This window comes from Callorhinus ursinus, unplaced genomic scaffold, assembly GCF_003265705.2.
Source record: "Callorhinus ursinus isolate GAN/ISIS: 27379988/994484 unplaced genomic scaffold, GSC_fseal_2.0 scaffold3, whole genome shotgun sequence".
NCBI classification, from domain to species: Eukaryota; Metazoa; Chordata; class Mammalia; order Carnivora; family Otariidae; genus Callorhinus; species Callorhinus ursinus.
Window position 1 is genome coordinate 58,385,258 of NW_027397065.1, and position 23,060 is coordinate 58,408,317.

The 23,060-nt window shown below is 39.2% G+C and overlaps 1 protein-coding gene across 1 annotated transcript in view; it reads left to right on the forward strand.

The window, feature by feature from the left end:
- The first annotated feature begins 4,698 nt into the window (after nt 1–4,698).
- FGF10 (fibroblast growth factor 10) overlaps nt 4,699–23,060 on the forward strand; it is an 82,215-nt gene continuing 63,853 nt past the window's right edge. The window contains exon 1 of the mRNA XM_025866651.2: nt 4,699–6,125. Coding sequence (XP_025722436.1) covers nt 5,771–6,125 — 355 coding nt within the window. The 5' untranslated portion in view covers nt 4,699–5,770. The remainder of the gene's footprint in view (nt 6,126–23,060) is intronic.

Genomic DNA, 23,060 nt, shown 5'->3' on the forward strand with positions numbered 1-23,060 from the left:
GCCAACTGAATCACAAACATAAAGGACTGGTATCAGAGTGCTTAAAATTCTGATCAAGGATACAGGACTAGGAAACCTAAAGGACTTGAAGTGGAAGGAGGCACAGTTCTACAAAGGGACAGCTGGAAACACAGAAAACAAACAGAACTCTTCATACTTCACAGCTTTGTCAAGGGAAGGTTCTGTTTACCATCAGCGGGGAGGAGACAAATAGCAGCTTTGCGGAAATATGTTTGGTGTGTTTGGTGCCAATAGGCAGAGCTGAGTTTCCAAGAATTTTTGTGATTTATTGTATAATTTAAACATTCTTATATAGTTTTTTTTTTTTCCTTCAAAAGATCTTTGTCACTACCTTGGCCATTTTTCATTCTCAACAATAGATCATTAAGTCTGTTTGAAAGCTTGGGAATAGAAAATTTAGTTTAGTTTCAAGCTTTGGAAAAAAAATTATTTAAGCCAATACCTATGCTTTGAAATATCACACTGCTTTACGGAAATTTAATCTTGGAATAGAGAAAGCAGCATCAAATTATAAATCTACTTTTTTAGAAGAAGCCATGAATTTCCTGGAGTAGAACTTACAAATTCAGATTATATAGAAAAAAAAATCCTTGATTATTCTGAAAACATGTGGCATGCATCGCTTTCTAATTGTGTTCATTTCACAAGTTTTGATAACATAGTCCCCTTTGCCAAATATATACATCAATATTTATTCAGCAAATCAACTGGTACCCAATAATTCAACACCAAGCTATTTTATTACTTTTCTCTGGCTAATCTATTGCAGCAAAGATACATTGGTTTTGCATAAGTAAAGCCTCCTAACCCCTTATCATTTCCACCCTGGCATCTCAGACATTAGAGTGATGAGTGGTCAGTGATAAGGAGAAGAGGAGCCCAGAGGGGGAAAAGAGAAAACAGACAAGGCAGGTGTTAACCAACAAAATTAGGACAGCAGCCTATGGTTGTTAAAATTAGGACTCAGCACCTGAGTTCTAAACTCTCTTCTACCACCGAGTGACTTGGGCATCAGTTCGTTCAGCTATAAAGTGATCAAGTTGGATTCAACTATTGCTAAAGTCCCCCCGGCTCTCAAGTACTGCATTGCTCTCTGCGGTTTAAGACTCCTTTTCCTTTCAACTGAAACCCCCTCTTAAAAAAATAAGATATCACTATTTGATTTGGCCCAAATGTCACTGACCATAAGCATCATCTCTAGCCACATCCTGGGAAGACCAGAAGCCCCAACAATGCCTTAAAACTGACATCTTCCCCGGGGGCGCCTGGGTGGTTCAGTCGGTGAAGCGTCTGCCTTCGGCTCAGGTCATGATCCCAGGGTCCTGGGATGGAGTTCTGCATCAGGCTCCTGGCTCAGCCGGGACCCTCCTTCTCCCTCTCCCTCTGCTCCTCCTTCCCCCAGTTGTGTGCATGCTCTCTCTCTCCACTGAATACATAAAATCTTAAAAAAAAAAAACCACACAAAAAAACAAAACAAAACAAAAAAAACAAAAGAAAAACTGGCATCTCCCGTATCTGAAAGGGAACATGGGCTGGAACACACTGTCATGAGGACTATCTCTGCAGACTTCAAAAATGAGGCCTGCACATGTCTACTTTGTAGAACAGCCTGGCTGACTTTTGACCTGATGTATTATTATTTGAAGCAGCTTACTGACACTGCCAATTACATCACACATTATAGAACACACATCTTGTAATTGAACCACAGATAGTGCCAAGCAACATAAAGAATCCAGGAAATACATACTTAAAATGTAAACCGCTCAAACAGAAGAGCTACTGAAGGATCTGGAAGTACATAGGCAAATGGCTTCTCTGAGGTCAAACAGTCACAGTTTAGGATTCTTCAGAGGCTGCTGCCACGGACTTGCTTTTAAAAGCCTCAGTAGCTTCTTAAGACATCACATTAAACAAAAGGCCACATCTATTTCCTCCAATAAAGAGCTAGCCTAATATTACTCGATATGTTTAGGACACAGAAATAAAGCATGCCTTCCAGAGGTTGGAAAGAAAGAAAAACAGCCTTTTAGAATTAGTAGTTACCACTCCAATCTGAAGCTTGTCCTGTCCTTTTCAATCGTTGCAGAGAAACAATTAATAAAGGAACCCATTAAGACCTGATTATTGCTGCTAAAAAAGGAAGGTAGAATTTCAGTCCTTTGAAGTAACTGAGAATGATTCAGGCCTCATTACAGAGATATAATCTACATTCATACATTTATGTTAGTGATTCAAATCTATTGGGAGAGATTGAATTCCGTTAAATAGTGCATCTTTCCTGTGGAACTTTTCTCAGGCTTTCTCGGGCTAACCTAAGAGGTGACCTAACAATGCAAAGCAGCAGAGTATTTAGGGATTCAACTGTGCTATAAAAGAAAGGCTGTACAGAAAAGAAAAAGAACAATGAGATATAATCTAAAAAGCTATGTCAGCTTTTCCTTCGGGCTGTTTTGTAAATGCCCTTCCTGTCATCACGCTGTACAGAAGAACGGCAAAAGGACTCTAGTTTTAAACACTGCACCTGCTGCAACCACATTTTAATATGGAAGTTTGATGAAGTGTTTTGTTTTGTTTTGTTTTCCCCATTTCAAACAGAGTAAGAACACAAAACTTCTCACAAAGATCTGAATCGCCTTCTCTGCTGGAGCAGAAAGTCGGTAGGTGTGGGGGTGAGGGGGTAGAGGGGAGACGAGCTTCAGTGTAGGAGGGGGTGTCTATTGTGAGTTTTAAAAAAAATTAAAAGGATCTCAAGCTGGCATCAATAGTGTTGATGCCCAGTGTAGAGAAACCTCAAAATTATAACTTCCTATATTTTGTAACTTTTCACAGCAGAATCTTTACTGTATGGTTTCATCAAACATTAAAAAAACATGCAGTTTTAATTAGTTGTCAATTCAAACATTTGGATTCTACTGAACAATTGGGCTGAAACTCAAGTCCCTTAGAAACATTATACTTTCTCTCAGGCATTTGTTAGCTCAGGTATAAAACTGTGAACTAGAAAATTAAATTAGCACAGTGATTTCATTTTTAAACATCCATGCTTTAAGAAAAGAACAAAACTTTGAGCATACGAATGACGTATGTTCTTTAACTTTCCAATTAATGGCTACAGAAATCAAAACTGATTCTATTAAATTAAAAAGCCTACTGTGCTATTCACCACATTGTCAAAATCTTTTCAGTAAGCATTGCAATTGGTTATAAACAAATGCAATTAAAATCCTGATTCTAGCATTACATGGTTCTATTTCAAAGGCTCTGAATGCGTAGGAAAATAAAAGCGCATGCATGCAAAGTCATTTTTTTCAGGTCACTAAACAACATAATTGGGCAATCATTCCTAATGCCCATCTCTAAAGCTAGATTTTTTTATTTCTCTGTATTTTCTCCTGTTCACAATGAAGACTGAGGTCAAATGCACATTACAGGGATTCTGGCTTGTTGTATATACACCAGTTCTTCTGATTAGCTCCCTTGGAGTTACAGTTACAGAGGTCAAACTCCCAAGTTCACCTTGAAGTGATTCTCCATCTTAGAATAGCAGTCTAACTATTAAGTTTGGTGAACCATATGAAATTGCCACTTGGGAAGGTCAAGAAATATAAAATAGTGGCAATTTCATATGCTTCAACATAACACGAATGTCTAACCGCCTTACCGAAGGTAAATATTTTACACCATTACCTCTTCCGTTACTCCTCCCAGTCAAGCCTTCCCTAGTACAGAGTAGTTCTCCTAGTGATCCTCTAGGAACTATCTCTTAACTCGGATCGAACCGATTATCACAGTTACTTGCCTCTCGTGCCTCTTAATCCCTGGCAAGGTTTCCTAGCCAGGGATTTGGTTCTGTCTATATCTGGGTTGTGAGCGTCCCTAGCAATGAGGGTGTTGCGACGTGGTGAGTGTGAGAAAGAGGGAGAACTGGTAGTGCAGCTGTATCGTAAAACCGAGCCCTCTTAACACTAAATGTAAAGACAGAAAAAAGAAGACGCCCCTTTTATGGCAAAGTGCAAAGGAAATCGCATAGAAAACAGCAGAACATTCGGCCAAATCCTATGGGTAAATCTTCGCAATCTCAATAAAGTGCGTTCGCTTTGAAGTGCACGCGTGATTCAGTAAAGGACTCATGCTAGCAATTAGAAATTGGTCTTTTCGGTCCCCCATTTCATTTGCGCCAAGAGAGAGGCGACTTTTAAGGGTGACGATAAATCTCCCTGAGCTTAAAAGGCAGAGAGGGCCAAAGTGTGAACTTTTTACTTCGGCAACGGAAGCGAGAAATCAGTGATTCATTAAAGCAGAGACCTCCTTGGAAGCTGGCAGAAGAGGAGGAAAAGAAGCTAATTATGTCTCCCTTTTCTGTGCTCACTCCGACCAGTTTATAATCTGCTGCTTTAGAGGGTTTATCCACAGCATCTTCTGCTTTCTCCCCCAGCCCTCCCCTCCTTCTGGGAGCCAGAGGGGGGTTAAAAACAGTCAGCCAAGCACCAAGCTCCAGGTGGCTCTGAAGAACTTCACTGCCAAAAGAAGGGAGAAAAAAAAAAAAAATCCTACGCTGGAAAACAAGTGAGAAGGGGGCTCCCCAGAGGGGACTGGTTCAGGCTGGAGACAGCAAACTTGGGAAAGCCCGAGGAGCCAGCTCGCGCTGGTGGCCAGCGCACCACCGCCACTTTGCAGCAATTCGCCAGAGCTGGAGGCGCGGGGCGGAGGCTGCCTGCGGCCGCGGGGCCACAGGGAAGGGACCCGGCAGCCCCCGGCTCCGCGCGGAGGCATCGCGCTCTCCCCTCCTTGCTCCCCTACTCTCCCCCCCCCTCTTGGCCCCCTCCCCCTCCCGCTCCCTGGCGTTCCCAGCAGCCGAGGGTTTCAGATGTCCCACCGCCGTTTGACCCCCTCCCCCCGCTTCTCCACCCCTGCAAATGAGGTCTGACCAGCAGAGGCAGAGCCCACCTCTGGCTTAGAATCACTGACATTTAGACTCCAGGCTTCAACCTGTTTACAAGCGGGCTTTCCAAAGGAAGGGGGTGGGGGGGGGGGGAGGGAAAGAGGACCAAACAAAACACCAGCCGCCATCTCCCCCAAACAAGAAGTGACTTTCTGGAGGCTTCAAATCAACAGGCACCACCAAAAAGAGAAAGCAAGACGGGGAAGGAAACATCGGCGACCGGCAGCTTGCCTCCAGTTCTGACAACTGCAAAGGGACGCGCTTTTAGAACTGGCTAGCGGGCTGGGGCTCTGCGGAGAGGGACCAGAAGGTGCCAAGCCCAGAGAGGCGCAGACATCGCCCCCAGCCTCCCACCCCAACCTCTGTGGGTTTTGTTCACCGTGCTGTCATCTGTTTTTCAGACCTTTTTTTGCATCTACCATGGTGAAGAAAGGGGTGAGGAAGAGAACAAAGTAACTCCTAGAGGAGTGAATACCGCTGGTCACCACCACCGCCGCCGCCACCGCCACCAGCACCACCACCACCGCCACCACCAGCTCCTGCCATTGCGGCCACCCACGTCCACCATTCACCGGGAGACTCGAGAGGCGCTCGGCGGCGGGCCCGAGAAAGGAGCCAGGAGAGGCAGCCGGCCCTTCCAAGGAGTTATGGATGTTGGTGCATTCACTTCTGGCCAGATCTGCGCCCCGAGGGAGCTAACCAGCGGCCGCCACCTCCAGCTGTCTCCTTGCCTCGCACCAGGTCTTACCCTTCCAGTATGTTCCTTCTGATGAGACAATCTCCAGTGCCGAGAGTTTCAGTACAATGTGGAAATGGATACTGACACATTGTGCCTCAGCCTTTCCCCACCTGCCTGGCAGCGGCTGCTGCTTCCTGTTGCTGTTCTTGGTGTCTTCCATCCCTGTCACCTGCCCAGCCCTCGGTCAGGGCATGGTGTCACCAGAGGCCACCAACTCCTCTGCCTCCTCCTCCTCGTCCTGGTCCTCCGCGTCCTCTTCCTCCTCCTCCTCTCCTGCTAGTGCGGGGAGGCACGTGCGGAGCTACAATCACCTCCAAGGAGATGTCCGCTGGAGAAAGCTCTTCTCTTTTACCAAGTACTTTCTCAAGATCGAGAAGAACGGGAAGGTCAGCGGTACCAAGAAGGAGAACTGCCCGTACAGTAAGTAACAAATGCGCGCTCCCCTCCTTCCAATTATCCACCCCCCACCCCACAAGGGGGGGAAAATCTGTTCCAGATGTGGCCAGCTAAATATTTACGTCCCCAACCCCTGTAAAATGATTAAGTGGAATACTTTCACACTAAATCACTCCCCCCATACATTGTGCTGCCGCCCCCCTCCCCTTGACGCAGCTCCCTCCACACCCCCCATTCCTTGCCACCCCATCTGCCCCGTCTCTCCTTCTCCGGCTTGTCATTCCCGGGACCACGCAGGGCGCTGGAGAGTTGTTGCTGCGCCTAGATGCCCCCCTCTGTCTCCATAGCCCTTCCGCACCTCATCTCAAGGTCCCCTTTCCCTCCCTTCTGGAACTGGCTCGAGTAAACACATTTGGTTTCTTTTCGCTGGCAATCTTATTAAGAGTTTTGGGACAGTTTTCTCAAGCTGAAAATAATTATCCGCTGTCAATTATAGGGGCTTTATGGGAGCTTTATTTAAGAAAGAAAAGTCAATTCCGCTGGCTCCCCACCCCCATCTCTTTACCCTATTACCTATCTAGACAGGAGTGCAAACATTTTTCTGGTTTTGATTTTTTTTTTTTTTTTTTGGCCCCTCATGTTGGTTTGAGTGATTGCAGTCCATGAAGTTAGCTTTTCAGGCACCACCGCTGCTATTTGTCTTCTGCCTGCCTTCTCTCTTGGTAACATGATGCTCATGTCTGCATTGTCAATGGCATATGCGCTGCTTTGTGGTGTCCTGTTGTACTCGTTTCTTCTGAAACCTCTCATATTGCAGAGCCATACTACTACAGCACTGTAAACATCTGGGACTGGATTCACACAGACCTCACACAAATTTCATTGTCATTCTTTTATTTTCAAAGTAAAAGTCATGAAGTCTGTTTCCATGGCTATAGTTTGTCCCATTGGATGAGGTTTTCTGCTCAGGACAAATTATGCCCTCTGCCCCATCCATTTTCCTTTCTCTCTCTCTTTCCTTCTTTAGCTCTTTCTCTTCTTTCTTTCTTGCAGGGGTGTGGGCTGGGTAGGGGGAGGGAGAACTAGAAGAGGAAGGGTGGATATTGTGTCTCTTCTTGAATCAGTCCAGCAAAGCCAGATTACTCTGTTGGCTTCCTTTCCTAGTTACTTTCAAGTGGTGAGACTTATTCACCCTCTATTGATTGCTATTTGAAAGGATCCCAAGGCTATGTAATGGCACACTGAAGACAGTAGACAATGACGTTTAAACATCTTTAATGACCATTTAGCATTATCTCAATGGTCCTTCCAATTTACCTTTTAAAGGGACCTTTATGTGTCAGTTGTTTGGAAATTTCTTGCCAATTAACTTAAATATGTGCGTCAGACATTCCAAGATACGTTGGCCCAGAAAACTATCTGGTACTAAGGGGAAAGACAGTTAATCAGAATTTAGCATTTTCTTTTTAAATAAAAATTTACAGGAATCAAGACTTAGATTTCTTATTTGGGGATCCACATATATTCAACATTAACTTCTGTTCCTCTTCAGCTGCTGCTTCCATTTACTAAAATTAGCGATATGTTTATAAGTAGTAAAAATACTTGTGAAAGTATTTTAAAGTATTCCATCTAGACTTTAATATAGAGATGTTAAATAGTCCATTACCTTTTTTTTTCCATTCTGATTCATAGAAAGCGGCTGAAATAATGTCATTTATGATTTTTTTGTTTGAAAGTCGTTTGTTACCTGAATTCATTAGATACTGCGTTTAGATGGTAGAGTTGTTGATTAAAATTTAATACCTTTATTCACTTCTAAAACAAAATAGTTGTGCTGTCATCCAGGTAGAATTATGGGGAAGAAGTAAGCTAAACACTTGCTGAAGAGTGAGCTGGGAGTTAAAAAAAATGCCCATTGACTGAAACTCTTCTTTGTATTTTTAGTTCATGGAGATAAATATATTTTTGAAGTGTTAACCTTGGGCAAAATTCTGTTTTTTTTTTTTTAGACACTAACTTGATTTTGCTATTGGTATATTTTTTTAAATTTTTTATTGTTATGTTAATCACCATATATTACATCATTAGTTTTTTGACATTTTTTAATAATTTTTTATTGTTATGTTAACCACCATACATTACATCATTAGTTTTTGATGTAGTGTTCCATGATTCATTGTTTGTGCATAACACCCAGTGCTCCATGCAGAATGTGCCCTCTTTAATACCCATCACCAGGCTAACCCATCCCCCTACCCTCCTCCCCTCTAGAACCCTCAGTTTGTTTTTCAGAGTCCATCGTCTCTCATGGTTCGTCTCCCCCTCTGACTTACTCCCCTTTTGCTATTGGTATATTTTAAGTGTCTTTATGACATAAGGACCAATCTATACTAGCTTATTTATGCAACTGAAATTAATATTTTCTAAAATAATAATCATGTGTGCTTATTTAATAAAATGATTGCCAGGGATATAAATTGAATTATATTTTTACAATAAGAATTACCTGCAAAACAAGAGTGTATAATTTTTATTGCATAAAAACGAGTGTGGAAAATTTCCATTCTAACTGTCCAAAATACAATATTATCTCTTCCATATGATAAAGTGTAACAGTAGCCCTTGTTAAAATATCATATCTTATATAGTAATGCAATCATAATCAATGGTTGAAAATGAAAGGGGGTGGGGCTTACTCTGTTAAATAATGTCAAACCATAAATAATTTAGGCTTTCCAAGAACATCTGTATCAAGACATAGCAAGTGAAAAGTAGAGGTTGAAAAAGCCTTAATTTCACATGTGGCTGGCTAATCAGAACACTGCTACAATTTCCAGCTGGACTGATTCAGCTGAACTACATGGTATCATTAAGATATTGTCTAAATGTTGCATAATTACATGTGAGCAAACTTTTGCCATGCCTACAGGGTAACCAGCCAGCCAGCCCACCAAATGGTAGCCTGTTAAATATTAGGGTTTCTGAAGAGTGTCAGTTCCTTGTCCAAAAACCACTTTTCAGTAACATTTTCCTAAACAAGTTATTAATTATTCTCAATATACAAAGCTGTTCTTTTGAGGTCTGCTTATTTGAAGCTTAATTTTTTTTGTTACTTTTGACCCTGGTATTATTGCTGCTAAAATACAGTAACAGATTATCTAAGAGGTTACATGTTTGGGATGCCCTGGGTAATTAAACAACTGTTTTATTGGCTTTTTGCCAGCAAAATACTAACAAAAGGGAAGTAAGGAAATCACCCATAAGCATTGCAAAATCATTTTTAACTTCTACCTCCAAAGCTGGTTCCCAGAAATTGGATGGTTCTAAAAATGTTGTATGTGCTAAAGAAACTCTTCTCAATTTGGGTGATTATAACTTTTTTTTTTTTTTTTAGTGGAAGGGGTTAGTTTTGGGTTTGCTTCTATGCCATTATATGAAAATAGAATAAAGGGAGCAGAGATGAATTATGGTTCTTCTGCTAGAAGTCTGAGAAAGCTTGAATAATTTAGAATAGCTGTAGTGTATCTGTCATTAGATATGCTTAGGCTCATTTAAGTTTGTTTTATCATTTTTTATATCTAGAGCTTTGCCCTTGAAACATTACTATTCAGCTCCAGTTCTGGCCCCCTAGAAAGGCTGGATGCATCTGTTAGGTACCCTTGCAACTGGGACTGGTAGGCTTATTTCTGGATGTGGGTGGACTGTGGGCTTCTCTCATGGTTGTCACTTGTAGAAAACGGGAGTTAATAAAAAGAAAATGTATCCCTAAACTTGAGAGATCCAAGAATGGCTATTCTCAAAATGGAAAGCCACAGTGCTTATGAGTCTTTGCGGGAAAGAAGTTCAGGAAACAATATAGAAATAAGTATGTACTGCATGGCATGTACCTATTTCTTCAATATGTAGATCATTTAACACATAATGGTCCTATAATTTAGATATAACTATCCACATTTTTTTCAAAGTAAACTGAAAAAAGGAAATTACCCAAGGTCATTCAACTGGAAATTGGCAGAGTCAGGTCAAGACCAAATCTATTTGGTTACATTATTTCTTTTACCTCCACTACTGGCAACATTGATGCCAATATATTCGAATTAGACACCTCAAAACTCTAAAAAACAAATTATCCAAAATCTTAATCACTTCTTGCTAATGAACACCAACAGTTCTTCAGGTTCAAACTGGAACAGTAGTAAGTTGAGAGAGGAACAGAAATGAAACATGTTCAAGGTATCCTCACTGCAGGTGGTTACATGGTATCAGACGAGGTCAGTGCATTCTCTAAGAGAAATATCTCTTTTGATATTTTCTTTGGGAATATATTTGCTTATGGAAACACAGAATGCATGTACATGGATCTCACCTCTTTAACAGGGCATTAGAAATACATGACCATTTAAGAAAAATCCATGAATGTCATTGTATATAGTAATTGTTTACTGCTGAAGGCAAAATATTTAATTGTTCCCACATGTAGTAAAATAATTTGATTGTAAATAACAGTGTGAAATTAGGCTTTTGCAGAAACTTCTGATATATGACTCTAAAAAGGACAAAATCATAGAGACTTCAAGCTACATATATGTCTGTGTGTGTATACATATATATACAAGCCATATATATATATATATATATACATATATATATATATAAAGAAAGTTTTAAAATGAGTCCGCAAATCAGAAAGGTACTTCACCACATATAAATGACAAATTATTGTCTAGGATTAAAGGTTTGCATTATTACTTTTAAATCAGGACTAGGACTTACTGTAGGAAGTTAAATAATGTGAGAAAGTAATTATTGAGGAAAACAGGGCCTTGAATATCGTCTCCTAATAAATATACAATGGATTTTTGGAAAGAAAACCTATATACAACTTACGGTTTCCTCTGATGTCTTAATTTAAGTTGTAGTCATTTCTAGAGTTTGGTTGCATAATTTATAACTGGCAGCACTTAATCATGCACATTGAAGATTTATGAAGGCAGAAGGCACTGTATTTAATGTTTACATGACACTGTCCTGTTACCTTTACCGCATTCCTACCATATGGACCCTCCACTTTGATGGCTTTATCATAAATCCATTAAAAAATGCACAGAGTTTCCTTTTCATAAACCTGATTTATAATCTACTAGAAGAAACCCAAGAAAACAGTTGGCAGAAATCACATGCCAACATTAGAATATGAGAATTCAGAAATGCCAACCTTTAGGTAGGTCTTGGGTATTTTAGGAATCTATTAGGCAAAGGTACGGATCACTCTTTAAAAACAGGTGTTTTCAAAATGATGTTTAAGCACAGAATTTAAAAGAGAAACTGTGTCTTATAGAATGAAGGAAACTCCATTACATGCATATTTTCTTCTATATTTTTACTGTCTGGTTTAGAGCAAAAAGGCTTATTCCAGTTCATTTTTTTTAGTGTTTAATGAACTTATAGTAGAATATGAATGAGCACTTTAAATTCCTGCACAGTTACCTTAATGTGCAGAGGCAAACTCCATTTATTATCCAAATGTCTGACTTTCTACAAGCCAAAATGTTGGAAAAAAGTTGACAGCTCATTTGAAATGGAGCTAATGTTCCTCACATTTATGAGCTGCCTGTGAATATCTACATCTTTCCTAAGCCTTAAATGTCTGGATGCTTATCCAAAATTGTAGTACAAATGAGATTTCTTTATTATGCTTCAGAAGGAAGAGTAATACATGTGTATTAGTTCAAAGTGATTTTAATCTATCTTAACATTAATTCTGTGAACTTTGTAATGAGGAGTAATTCAGATGACGTTTTTAGTATTACTGTTCCAACATTTGTTAGCATTAACAGTTGATACTTGCTTAATGTAAGTAAGTAAAATATTAGCATTTCCCTCCCAGAAATTAAAGTTCTCTTTTAATTTTCCAGTAATATGGGACATAAGATTTATGTTTATGTAATTTTAATACAGCTTTATCACAGTCTAGGGTATCTAGAAGATAATGAACCTCATTTTGTCTCAAGTCCTTTATGCAGAAAAATCTTCATTTTTCATGGTATACTGCAATGATTTAAGACCATTTATATTTACCATTTGACTAGTGGTATTGTTACTTGGTTTTGCCAATCAAAAATACTTACTTTTCAAGACTGGCACTCTTTCTTTTTTTTTTTTTAAGTGCCTTTTACCTTTACTTGTGCCATTCAGTCAGGATGACAAGTGACAACCTAGAAATAGGCCTTTAAAGTTAGTGAGAGAAAATATACCTGCATCTTGGGAAGTCATCAGTGACACTCTGATCAAGAATTAATGAATACAAAATGTCGATGCCTTATAGAATCAGTTTAAAACCAAATATTTACTCAGTACAGAGTTGACACAAATAGAAAGTTTCAAGATATCTCAAAGGGAGCCAGGTCATCCACCAAATAATGGCCTTAAAGACTCCCTTGCCTTTAAATCAGGTCAGTTGTGTTCTTTCTTTGAACACTGTGTTCTAATTGGAACAATAAATCAAAGAAGACACTCAGAGTAGATTCCCATGTAAGGTGGACAACTGGACAGTGACTGTTTACTGCTGCTAACACGTGCATCCAATTACCATTTGAAAGATTCATAGTGCTGGCCGTAAAGCATTGCCTTATTTTATAGTTCACCTAATAATTCTTCAGCCTAAATCTGTCCACATTTACCTATAGCTAATCTGTCAGTATGTGTGTTATCATTAATGAGGAATTTTCAAATGTTTGGCATGCTTCCTACAGTGAATGATGACACTGAGCGATTAATGAACCATTTAATTAACCAGAATAGAAGAGGCAAAGTATTGATTAAGTCAGTATATCCCCAAATTCAGGTAACTGTCAACTAAATATAACCCTATAATTGCACCACAACTATCACTTAATTATGAATGGTGTGGGTTAACTGCAGCTTAATTCCAAGTAGCAATGGTTAACTGCAAAGTTGAGAACCTTTTTTAAAAGGCATTTTCCTATAATCATTATTTTCTTTCAAGCACCGGGTGTTAACATGCTTTACTGAAAAACATACATGTTAGTTCATCCTTAACCTTTTTTGATGCATTGCCCCTGTTTGAGGATAACCTGACCTATTCATAGAGTCTCTACAATTTAAGGCTCACCAAATTCTAATAGTTCTGTCTTGAGGCATCTATACACCGGAACTATTAGACATCTGTGATAGCCCTGCCTCTGAGGCAGTGTGAATCCATGATACTTTTTCAGTCCTTCATTATTTTCCTCCTCTTTTTCTTGTCCCCCACCACCCTACCCCACATTTTCCCTGGTTTCCAAACCCTTTCCATACCATTTAGGCCAGGGAAAGTCATCCATTATCATTGCATATTTGGAGCCAGCAGTCTCAACCTTTTTGGATGCGCAACATCCAAGACAGATAGCTTATATTCTATGCATGAAAGTCTTTAGCAATGTAAATTCCACATACTCCATCAGGAGTCTCTTCTCATTTTGAATTTCCAGTGAATTCTCCCTTATCCCAGCACTCAGGTGGTTTTTCTTATAGCTTTTTCTTTAGTGAAATAGGCAAACCACAGATAAATACCTTCTGCAAATAAATGCTGTCTGGTTACTAAATCATCATCTTGTATTTTTGCCCAGATTAAATATTCAGTTTCCAATAACTCTCTTCGCAGGTTCATTTTACCTTTCTTTTAACTTGTTTTAGTACATGTAACACTTACTAGCTACTTTGTCAATTTCCTTACTTTTTTCTCTTTGTCTGGACTCCTATAAGAGAAAGTGAAGATGATTTAGGGAATCAAATAACTATTCCTCTTCTATTTTAGTCATCATTTATCTCAAAGAAGATGAATGCTAACCATAAAGGTCTTTACTATTTCCAACTTCTGTGATTTCCCTTAAATTACAAAGCTTCTCTGTACATCCCTGTCAAATGTAGCTTTTAAAAATAAAACCGATTTTCTCATTAATAATGGCTATCAAAGGGGAAAAATGGAAAATACACATGCATATATATATATATATATATATATATATATATATTCCAGACTGACCAAATATAGAAATGCACATATCTTTGTTGGAAAAATATTAAGACGCCTACAGGAGTTAGAATTTGAATTAATAGATACATGTATGTTCATATTTCTTTCAAGGAAGAGTCTTTTTGTACTGATTGCTGAATTAAATTTATTTTTATTATATGCAGAATCTGACTAAATAAGTTAGATTGCTCTGTTACCATAATAATTAAAAGTCAATTTACAATTGATTTCAAATTAAAAAAAACACAATTGTTTCAAATTATGTAGATACATTTCCAAAGCCTAAATTGCTTTGATTTATTGATAGAATTATTAAAAGAAAAATGAATATTTTGTAACATGGGGAAAATGGTGACACATGATATTAATTTACAAACTATTTCTCATCTAAAGTGAGTTATATTTACAATGTTATTAATAACAGTAATTACCAATGTAGTAAACCAGATCTAGGGCATTTTTTGGAACATCTCCGTAGAAGGGTATGAGTCCACAAATATGAAAAAAAAAAGTGCTAAGCATGTTGATCAAATTATGGAATAAAAACCTGATAAAGAAAACTACAAAAGTGCTCTCAAGCTGAAGCAAGAGAGATGGTAAAGGACATATAATTAGAATGTTCGAAGCCAGAAGAAAAGCAGAAGAAGCCAGAGAGCATTTAGACACAGACTGTGGAAGGAGGACGACATGCTTTGCTAGAGTGATGGAGACAAGGGTTTTGAACTCCCAGGAAAGAGATCAGGCTAATGAGTAGCGCTGCAAAAGGGCTGACATGACAAGAAAGGTGTGAGGGAAATATAACCCAAGCCCTGGCATTTGACTGCATGTTAAATTAACTGAAATGAGAACCTGTGATCTAAAAGGAATCCTACAGAAATAATCGCAGCCATGGTATCAAAGTAAGGAAGGCCAAGTCCAGAGTTCCTGCTAGAGAGGCAGTAGGAAAGAGGGATTAAAAGTGTGGGCTTTGATTAAAAGTGATTACAAGTATGGCCCTGGATTGAAAATGCGCTTTGAAGACACAGAAGTGGGTGTAGTGAGGCTTTGAACTGCCGGACAATAGTGTATGACTCGGGCAAGTTGTTATCAGTAAAACAACAACATTAACAATACCTTCCTCTTTCCTATATGGTAATGATTAAATGAGATTATTCATTCATTCAGCAGAAATTGAGTGCCTGCTTTGTGTCAGATACTGTGTGACATGTACATACAGTACTGAAAAACGGTGCTGGTTTTGCTCTCACAGAGCTTCACTCTAAAGACAGTGACCAAAAAAAAAAAAAAAAGGAAGAAAGAAAGAAAGAAAAGAAAAACCAAGTAAACAAAGATGTGATGAAAAACTGAGGTAAATGCTATGGAAGAAACAAGTAGTGTCCTCTAAAAGAAAACAGTGTCCTCTAAAAGGAAACAACTGGGAACTATTCTAAACCTCACGGCTAAGAGGCACTTGTTTCAGAGGTACAGATCATATATATTTAAGAAAAAAAAAGAAGAAGAAGCTAGCAGGAGGGGAAGAATGAAGGAGGGGAAATCGGAGGGGGAGACGAACCATGAGAGACGATGGACCCTGAAAAACAAACTGAGGGTTCTAGAGGGGAGGGGGGTGGGGGGATGGGTTAGCCTGGTGATGGGTATTAAAGAGGGCACGTTCTGCGTGGAGCACTGGGTGTTATACACAAACAATGAATCATGGAACACTACATCAAAAACTAATGATGTAATGTATGGTGATTAACATAACAATAAAATTTTTTTTAAAAAAGAGGCATTTGAAGGTGGGAGGTGGGAGATGGGAAGAGTATGGGGAGTGATGCCTCCAAGAAGTACAGAATCAGCACACTGAGCCTGGGGTTTGGTGAGACGTTTGCAGAAGTCAGACTTAATGCATGAATAGCTTAATGGTGCCTGGTACTTAATAAGGCCTCAGCAAACGGGTATTATATAAAGAAAATGTAAGGATGATGCTTCCCTTTGTTTTAAGGGAAAGGATCAGGAAAACAACTAGCAGATTATTTGCTGAAGTGGGAAGTAAAAATATTGGAAAGAGGCAGGAATGAGGAATACACCTGGCATTTTTAGAAAAAGAAAATATTAGACATTTGAAATTATTTAAGATTTGCAATTGTAGCATCCGTAATGCTCTAAAGTTTGGGGGGAAAGAATAAAGGTCTGGTTTAATAGACTAGTAGCAGATATTGGAAAACTGAAGATGATTTGAGGAGAGAGAGAAGAGTTGAAAATAAAGAAGATAAAAAATGTGTTCAAGGACATATTGTAAAAAAACAAAGGAAAAGAAAGAGGGACCAAACAGGTAACTGTACAGACTGGAGGAAAGCAGATTACTGCAGAAAAGGCAAAAAGAGAAAAGTGACTCTAGGTGAAATATTTCAAGACAAACTATGCTTCAAGTTATGATATGGTTTTGAACCAGGATTATCACAGATGCTCAGCTCTCAGGAAATTCTGTAGTTAAGGTTCTTGTTTCTCATCCCATGACTGTGACCTTTTTGGCCCATAGCCTCAAAGGGTTTACAATCTAGAGATAGAGACAGGAAATCTTCACAAGGGGTTGGAAGATAATATAAGACATTTATACTAACCACCAAAAAAACAGGGCAGAAACGAAGTGAACAGCAACGCACGGGATGCATGAATGACATGGGCAGGATCACACTGAGGATGACTCCAGCTATACAGCAATAGAGATGAGCAAGAATGTCCTAAAAGAGGGCACAGAAGCATGTGGGCACAGAACCTTACATGAAGTCTCCAGGCAATAACAGGTAGGCAAAGGGGGTGGAGCAGAGTTTACAGGCTGGGGCTACCTTTTGAAACACAAAGTAAAATACACTAGAAAGTGTTGTCATGTGTGTTGGGGGGGTAATATAAATATCCTTGTATTTGAGGACTTCACTTTTCTGCTAAAATAGTGCATTAACAGAGTTTTCATTTAAAATTAGACTTCATTTGTTTTACTTTTTGAAGTAAAGGAAAAACAGAGAAGGCAAAGAAATATTTTACATGGCTATATAAATTATAGTATAATAGTCATAACCTAATAAACATTGAAATTCTAGCTTGATCAGCCAAACAAACCAAAACCCAAAACTGATTTTATACTAGGGACATGAAATAGTTCTTCTGATCTACCGCAAATGGCATCTTCTTTAGCACTCATCATTACCTAAAAATTTAAAATAGTCCCTACTGCCGAAGTTTTTAAAATATACATAGCGCTGGGAAGGGTTTTGTCATTTCTCAGCAGATTCCCAAAGACAACTACTGAACCCTCACTAGTACCTGCTCCCATTGTGTATTTCTTCTTGTCATTCTTGTTCTAAATTAGCTCAGACTCACCTGGTTTAGGTGATTAGGAAAAGAAACAAAGTAGATACAGCTCCTTTTCTTGCAAAAGAATATACTTAAATATTTTTAAAACAAACAAGGAGTAAGACACAGACAGCAAATATGCAGCTGCCCCCCAAGATGAAGACCATGAGCTTTGGAGACCAACTTCCGGTTATAGAATCAGGGTTCTAAAGCTCGGTAGCTTTGTGACTTTGGACAAATAACTGGGTTGTGATCTTTGCAACTATTAAATGAAGATAATGACATCACCCACCTCATCACTGTTGGCAGGATGAGACTATAAATGTGAAATTCTCAATACAGGGCTTGGCACGTTTTAAGAGCTCAAAATGTTAGCTCTCATTACCCTTTTATGCTATGACTACTGTGTTGTTTTTAATTATCTCATTTTCTGAAAGGGTCGTTAAGTCATGGCCTGATATAAGATTAGACAGAGAATTGATTATCATACTACTTTACTTCATTTTATAGTTTATAAGGCATTTTCATGTGTTCAGGAGTTGATTCTCAGAAAAATTCTATAAAATGGATAAAATAGTCATTGTTACTCCCGTACTATATTTAGAGGAGAAAACTGAGTCTAAAAGTTATGGTGCCAGGCTCAAGTGAGACAGTTAGCATAAGTGGGTCAGGATTCAAACCTAGGCTAGGCTCAGCAAGGGTGACCTTCTGCCTTGGTGTGCTGGGACAGTCTCGGTATGTGCCTCTCGCACTGGCATATTAATAATGGCACCCTATTCACTCTCGAAGGCTCACATTACAAAATCACCCTTAGCCAGTTTGCCTCTGTGTAAGTCACAAACCTACACAAGCCAGTCCCCTATTAAATACTTGAATTTCTTCACAATGTCCTTAGAACAAGATCTACATTCCTTAACATGTCCTGTAAGGCCCTCAGGACTTGTTCCATACTGATTCCCCACCCCGTTTCTTACTATACTCCCCATGATAGTCATACTGAGTAGATGTTAGTTCCAGAACATGCCTTGTCCCCTCATGTCCAGACCTCACTCACACAATGAGGTCTAGCTGGAGTTATATTTCTCTCCTTGTCCCTAGCACTCCTTCCTGTCAAAATCCTGTTAGATATCATCTCTAGGAGGCCTTCCGGAACACTCCCCAAGCACTTTGTCTCTAGTTTTTTAATGCACTCTCACACTTGATTAGTTTACCCATCTAGTTTCCTCATACACAGAAAACCTGTTGAGGGTAAGGACCATACATATCACATTGACCTTCACATGTGAGCCCTCCATACAGAGTCTGGCATGTAATGGGTCCTTCCTATATATTTACTAAGTAAAAATTGTTGTTTTTAACTGCATATCCTCGATCCAAATCACTTAGATTTGTTTCAGTCACTTGGTCTGGAAAGCATGATTAATACACTGCCTACCCGAAAAAATGTGGTTGAAGTAAATTATCTTTTAAGATTATATTAGGTTCTAAGTTCTACAGTTCTGAGAACTCAGAAAATGTTAGGCCCGTCATTACCTAACTGAATGTTAAGTACTTAAATTCATACAAACTTCTGAATGGATATATTATGTAACCCTTGAAATGGATTCTTTCCCACATTACTCCAGTTTTCCTAAAGTTACTATTGACTATGGTCAGTGGACATAAATGGTGACTTTATTCTCTTTTAAAATTGATGCTGGCTGTGAGATACTTTTTGTTTCAGAGTTATAGTTGGATACTGGAATAATTTTAAGAATTAAGAAATGAGAAATTCTTGGTAATTCATTTAGAGAAGACTGTACTGCAAAGAGTGGGAGTAAAAGCATATGGTTCATAGTCTTGGTCGTGTCAAAACATTTGCTGTGCAGTCTCAGGCATGCCATTTACTTTAACTTGACCTCAGACACCTAATCTACAGAATGAGTGCATGGAACTAAATTATTATTAAAATATTTTTATTCAGTACCCTCATTGCCTAGATTAAGGACCAGATTCTGCAAGCATACAGATATCAGGAGGTAACAACTATGATATGCTGAATAATAGCCACCCAAAGATATTAAGTCCTAATCCCCAGAACCTGTGAATGCTACTTTTTATGGTAAAATATTTGCAGGTGTGATTGAGTTAAGGGTTTGTAGATGAAGAGATGATCCTACATTATCCAGATGGGCCTTACATGCTGTCACTTGTTCTTATTATAAAAGACAGAAAAAGGGAGATTAGACACACACAGAAGGCAGTTCAGTGATGGAAACAGAAAAAAAGAGACTTAAAGATGCGATGCTTTGGTTTTGGAAGGAAATGTGAGCCCAGGGAATGTTGCTGTAGAAGCTGGAAGAGGAGAGAGAGACTCCCACAGAGCCCATGGAAAGAGCTTGGCCATTCTGATACCTTCATCTGAGCGCAGTCAAATGGATATTGGGCTTCTGGCCTCCAGGCTGTGAAAGAATCAATTACTATTGCCTTAAGACACCAACTTTGTAGTAATTTGTTACAGCAGTCAAAGAAAACTAATACAGATTTTGATACCTCAGAGTGGTGTGCTGCTATAACAAATACCGAAAAGTGTGGAAGTGACTTTGGAATTGGATCATGGATATAGGCGGGAAGAATTCTGAGACACATAACAGAGAAAGCCTAGATTGTCTTAAACAGACTTCTGCAGAAATACAGGCATTAAAAGCGCTCTGGTAAGGGCTCAGAAGAATGTAAAGAGCACAGTAGAGAAAGTCTACATTATCTTAGAGAATACATATCTCTTCATAAACAGAATATTGTAGAAATATGAATATGAAAAGTGATTCTGATGACAGCTGGAGGAAATAGGGGGCGTGTTATTGGAAACTGGAGGAAAGACAGACCTTGTCATATAGTGGCAGACGCTTAGCGGCACTGTGTATTATAGTCATGCGGGAAGCAGAACTTGTATGAGGTGAACTTGCAAATGTAACTGCGGGGAATTCCAAGAAATGTGTTGAAGGTACAGCCTGATTTCTTGCTGCTTTTAATAAAATGTGAGAGGAAAGAGATAGAGTGAAGAAAGAACTGTTAAGCAAACCAGAAGCAGCACTTGATGATTTGGGAAATCCTCAGCCTATCCAGGTGGCAAAAGATTGCTAAATTAGGAGGTACACCTAGGAAGTGTGCTCTACAAAAAAGGCCTGGGGTGTGGCTGGACAGCCTTAATCTAGTGTTGGAGAAATTAGGCACATAACTGATAGGTTCCCTCAGCTATCTCAATGGAAGCTAGGAACAGAGATTATAAAAGGAAGACTGGAGGAGGACTTTCCAACTACTGACATGGATGCCTATGACATACACAGGAGACCCACAAAGTTTTGAGAATGTTGTATCAGCAGAAACACTGCTGGCTTGGACTAAAAGAGACAGAGTTGGATAAAATGAAGGAAAGCTGTCAGATTCCCACAATCGTACAGGCAGGAAACAGGCTGATAAAACTATTCAGTTACAAACACATGCTAGCTTTAAAAAAATAAAAAAATAAAAAAATAAAAGGAAGGATCACCATGAGGGCAGAGCCTTAGGCACAGAAGGCAGAACCACAGAGGCAGAGGCAGAGACCCTAACCATAGGTCCAGAGGCAAGACCCACAAGCTATGGAGGACTATTCTAGGGTGCTGAAATCTACAGGAATTTGCCCTGCTAGATTTTGAAATTGGTTGAGAATGGTGGCACTTTTCTTCCTTCCACCACGTTCCCGTTTTTTTATAGCAGAAACATCTATAACTGCTATATTATGCCTGTCCCACCACTGTATTTTGGGAAGAGATACTTTATTTTCTAGTTTTACAGAGTCAGAGATATAGAGGAGTTTTGTCCCAGGATGGAGCATATGCAGAGTCTTACCCACACCTGATTTAGATTATGTAGATGATGAGACCTGGGATTTCTTAACTGATGATATTTAAATGAAATTTTGGACTGGAGTTTATGCTGTGTGTAAACTTTGGGGGATGTTGGGATAGGGTGAGTATAGTTTACATAAGAGATGGCTGTGACTTTCGTGGGTCCAGCAGGTGGTATAGTATGCTGAACAATGGTCATCCAAAGATTTTGGGTCCTAACCCCTGGAACCTCTGGATGTTATTATATATAGTGTTTGTGCAGCTGTGATTAAATCAATGATTTTTGAGGTGAGGACATTATCCTAAATTATCCAAGCAGGCCCTAAATACCATCACAAATGTCTTTATAAAATATAGGCAGAGGGAGACTGGACATACAGAGCGCAGAGGGTGATTTGACAATGGAAGCAGAGAGAAGATTTGAAGATGCTATACTATTGGCTTTGAAGATGAAGGAAGGGCCACGAGCCAAGCAATGTGGCTCAAGAACCTGGAAGAGGCAATGAATGGTTTCTCCCCTAGAGAGCCTTCAGAAGGAATGTGACCCTGCCAACATTTTTATTTCAGCCCAGTGAAACTGATACTGGACTTCTGGTCCCCAGAACTGTTAGAAAATAAATTTCTATTGCTTTAAGCCACCAACTTCATGGTAATTTGTTATAGCAGCCCCAAGAAACTAATACAGTCACCTATGACCATTTTATGTGGCCCAAATTAAGGATAATTTGACAAAAAGAGGATCTTATCATGGAAAGTACTAAGCATGAATTCAGATGTAAGGGCAAACACTTTCTCTACCTCTTAATTGTGTGACTGAGATAGATGTCTAGATTCTTCATCTGATCACTGAAGATTAAAATAATTTCTGTAAACATATTTAACCAACTATCAAGCTTATAAAAGAACCTCAAATTTTAGTTGAATCTGAAAATGAGTTTAAACGACCATATATCTGTAAAACGTTGCTTAAGAAATACAGTTTATTTGCACATAGTACCTTGATTGCTGGGCACTACCAGGGCAGAGGAAGGGCTTTGATTGTTTGATGCAGAACTGTGGTCTGATTTTCCACTGGTTTATAAATTCAGTGTGGATTAAAGAGTATCAGTTCTCTTCCTCCTCATTGGTCCAAGAGCCACACTCTGAAGGTACATGCTAAGCCCATGGGAACTTTTCCAAATTAAAGAGGCCCTTTTAGAGTTAAAGGTGATAGCAGATCTATTTAAAAATGGATGATTAATATAATTAAAATGTAAGCAAGTGGTACTTTCCGAAGTATTTCAATGTCTCAGTGTATTGAAGTCACATTTGCTCTCTTTGAAACTATACCCTGTATCCTCTATCCTCTGTCGCTGTGGATAAAATTCACAAAACATCCTAGTTTAAGCTTTTCACATCACAAAAATGTTTCCATAGGGCGCCTGGATGGCTTAGTTGGTTAAGTGACTGCCTTCGGCTCAGGTCATGATCCTGGAGTCCCGGGATCGAGTCCCATATCGGGCTCCCTGCTCGGCAGGGAGTCTGCTTCTCCCTCTGACCCTCTTCCCTCTTGTGCTCTCTATCTCTCATTCTCTCTCTCTCAAATAAATAAATGAAATCTTAAAAAAAATGTTTCCATAATGGTGCAACTCTCCTAAAATTTATTATCATGACTGTTTATATCACTTAAATTTTTAAAGCCTGGAAAAAAGCATGATTCTAAAACTGGCATTTCCTCTT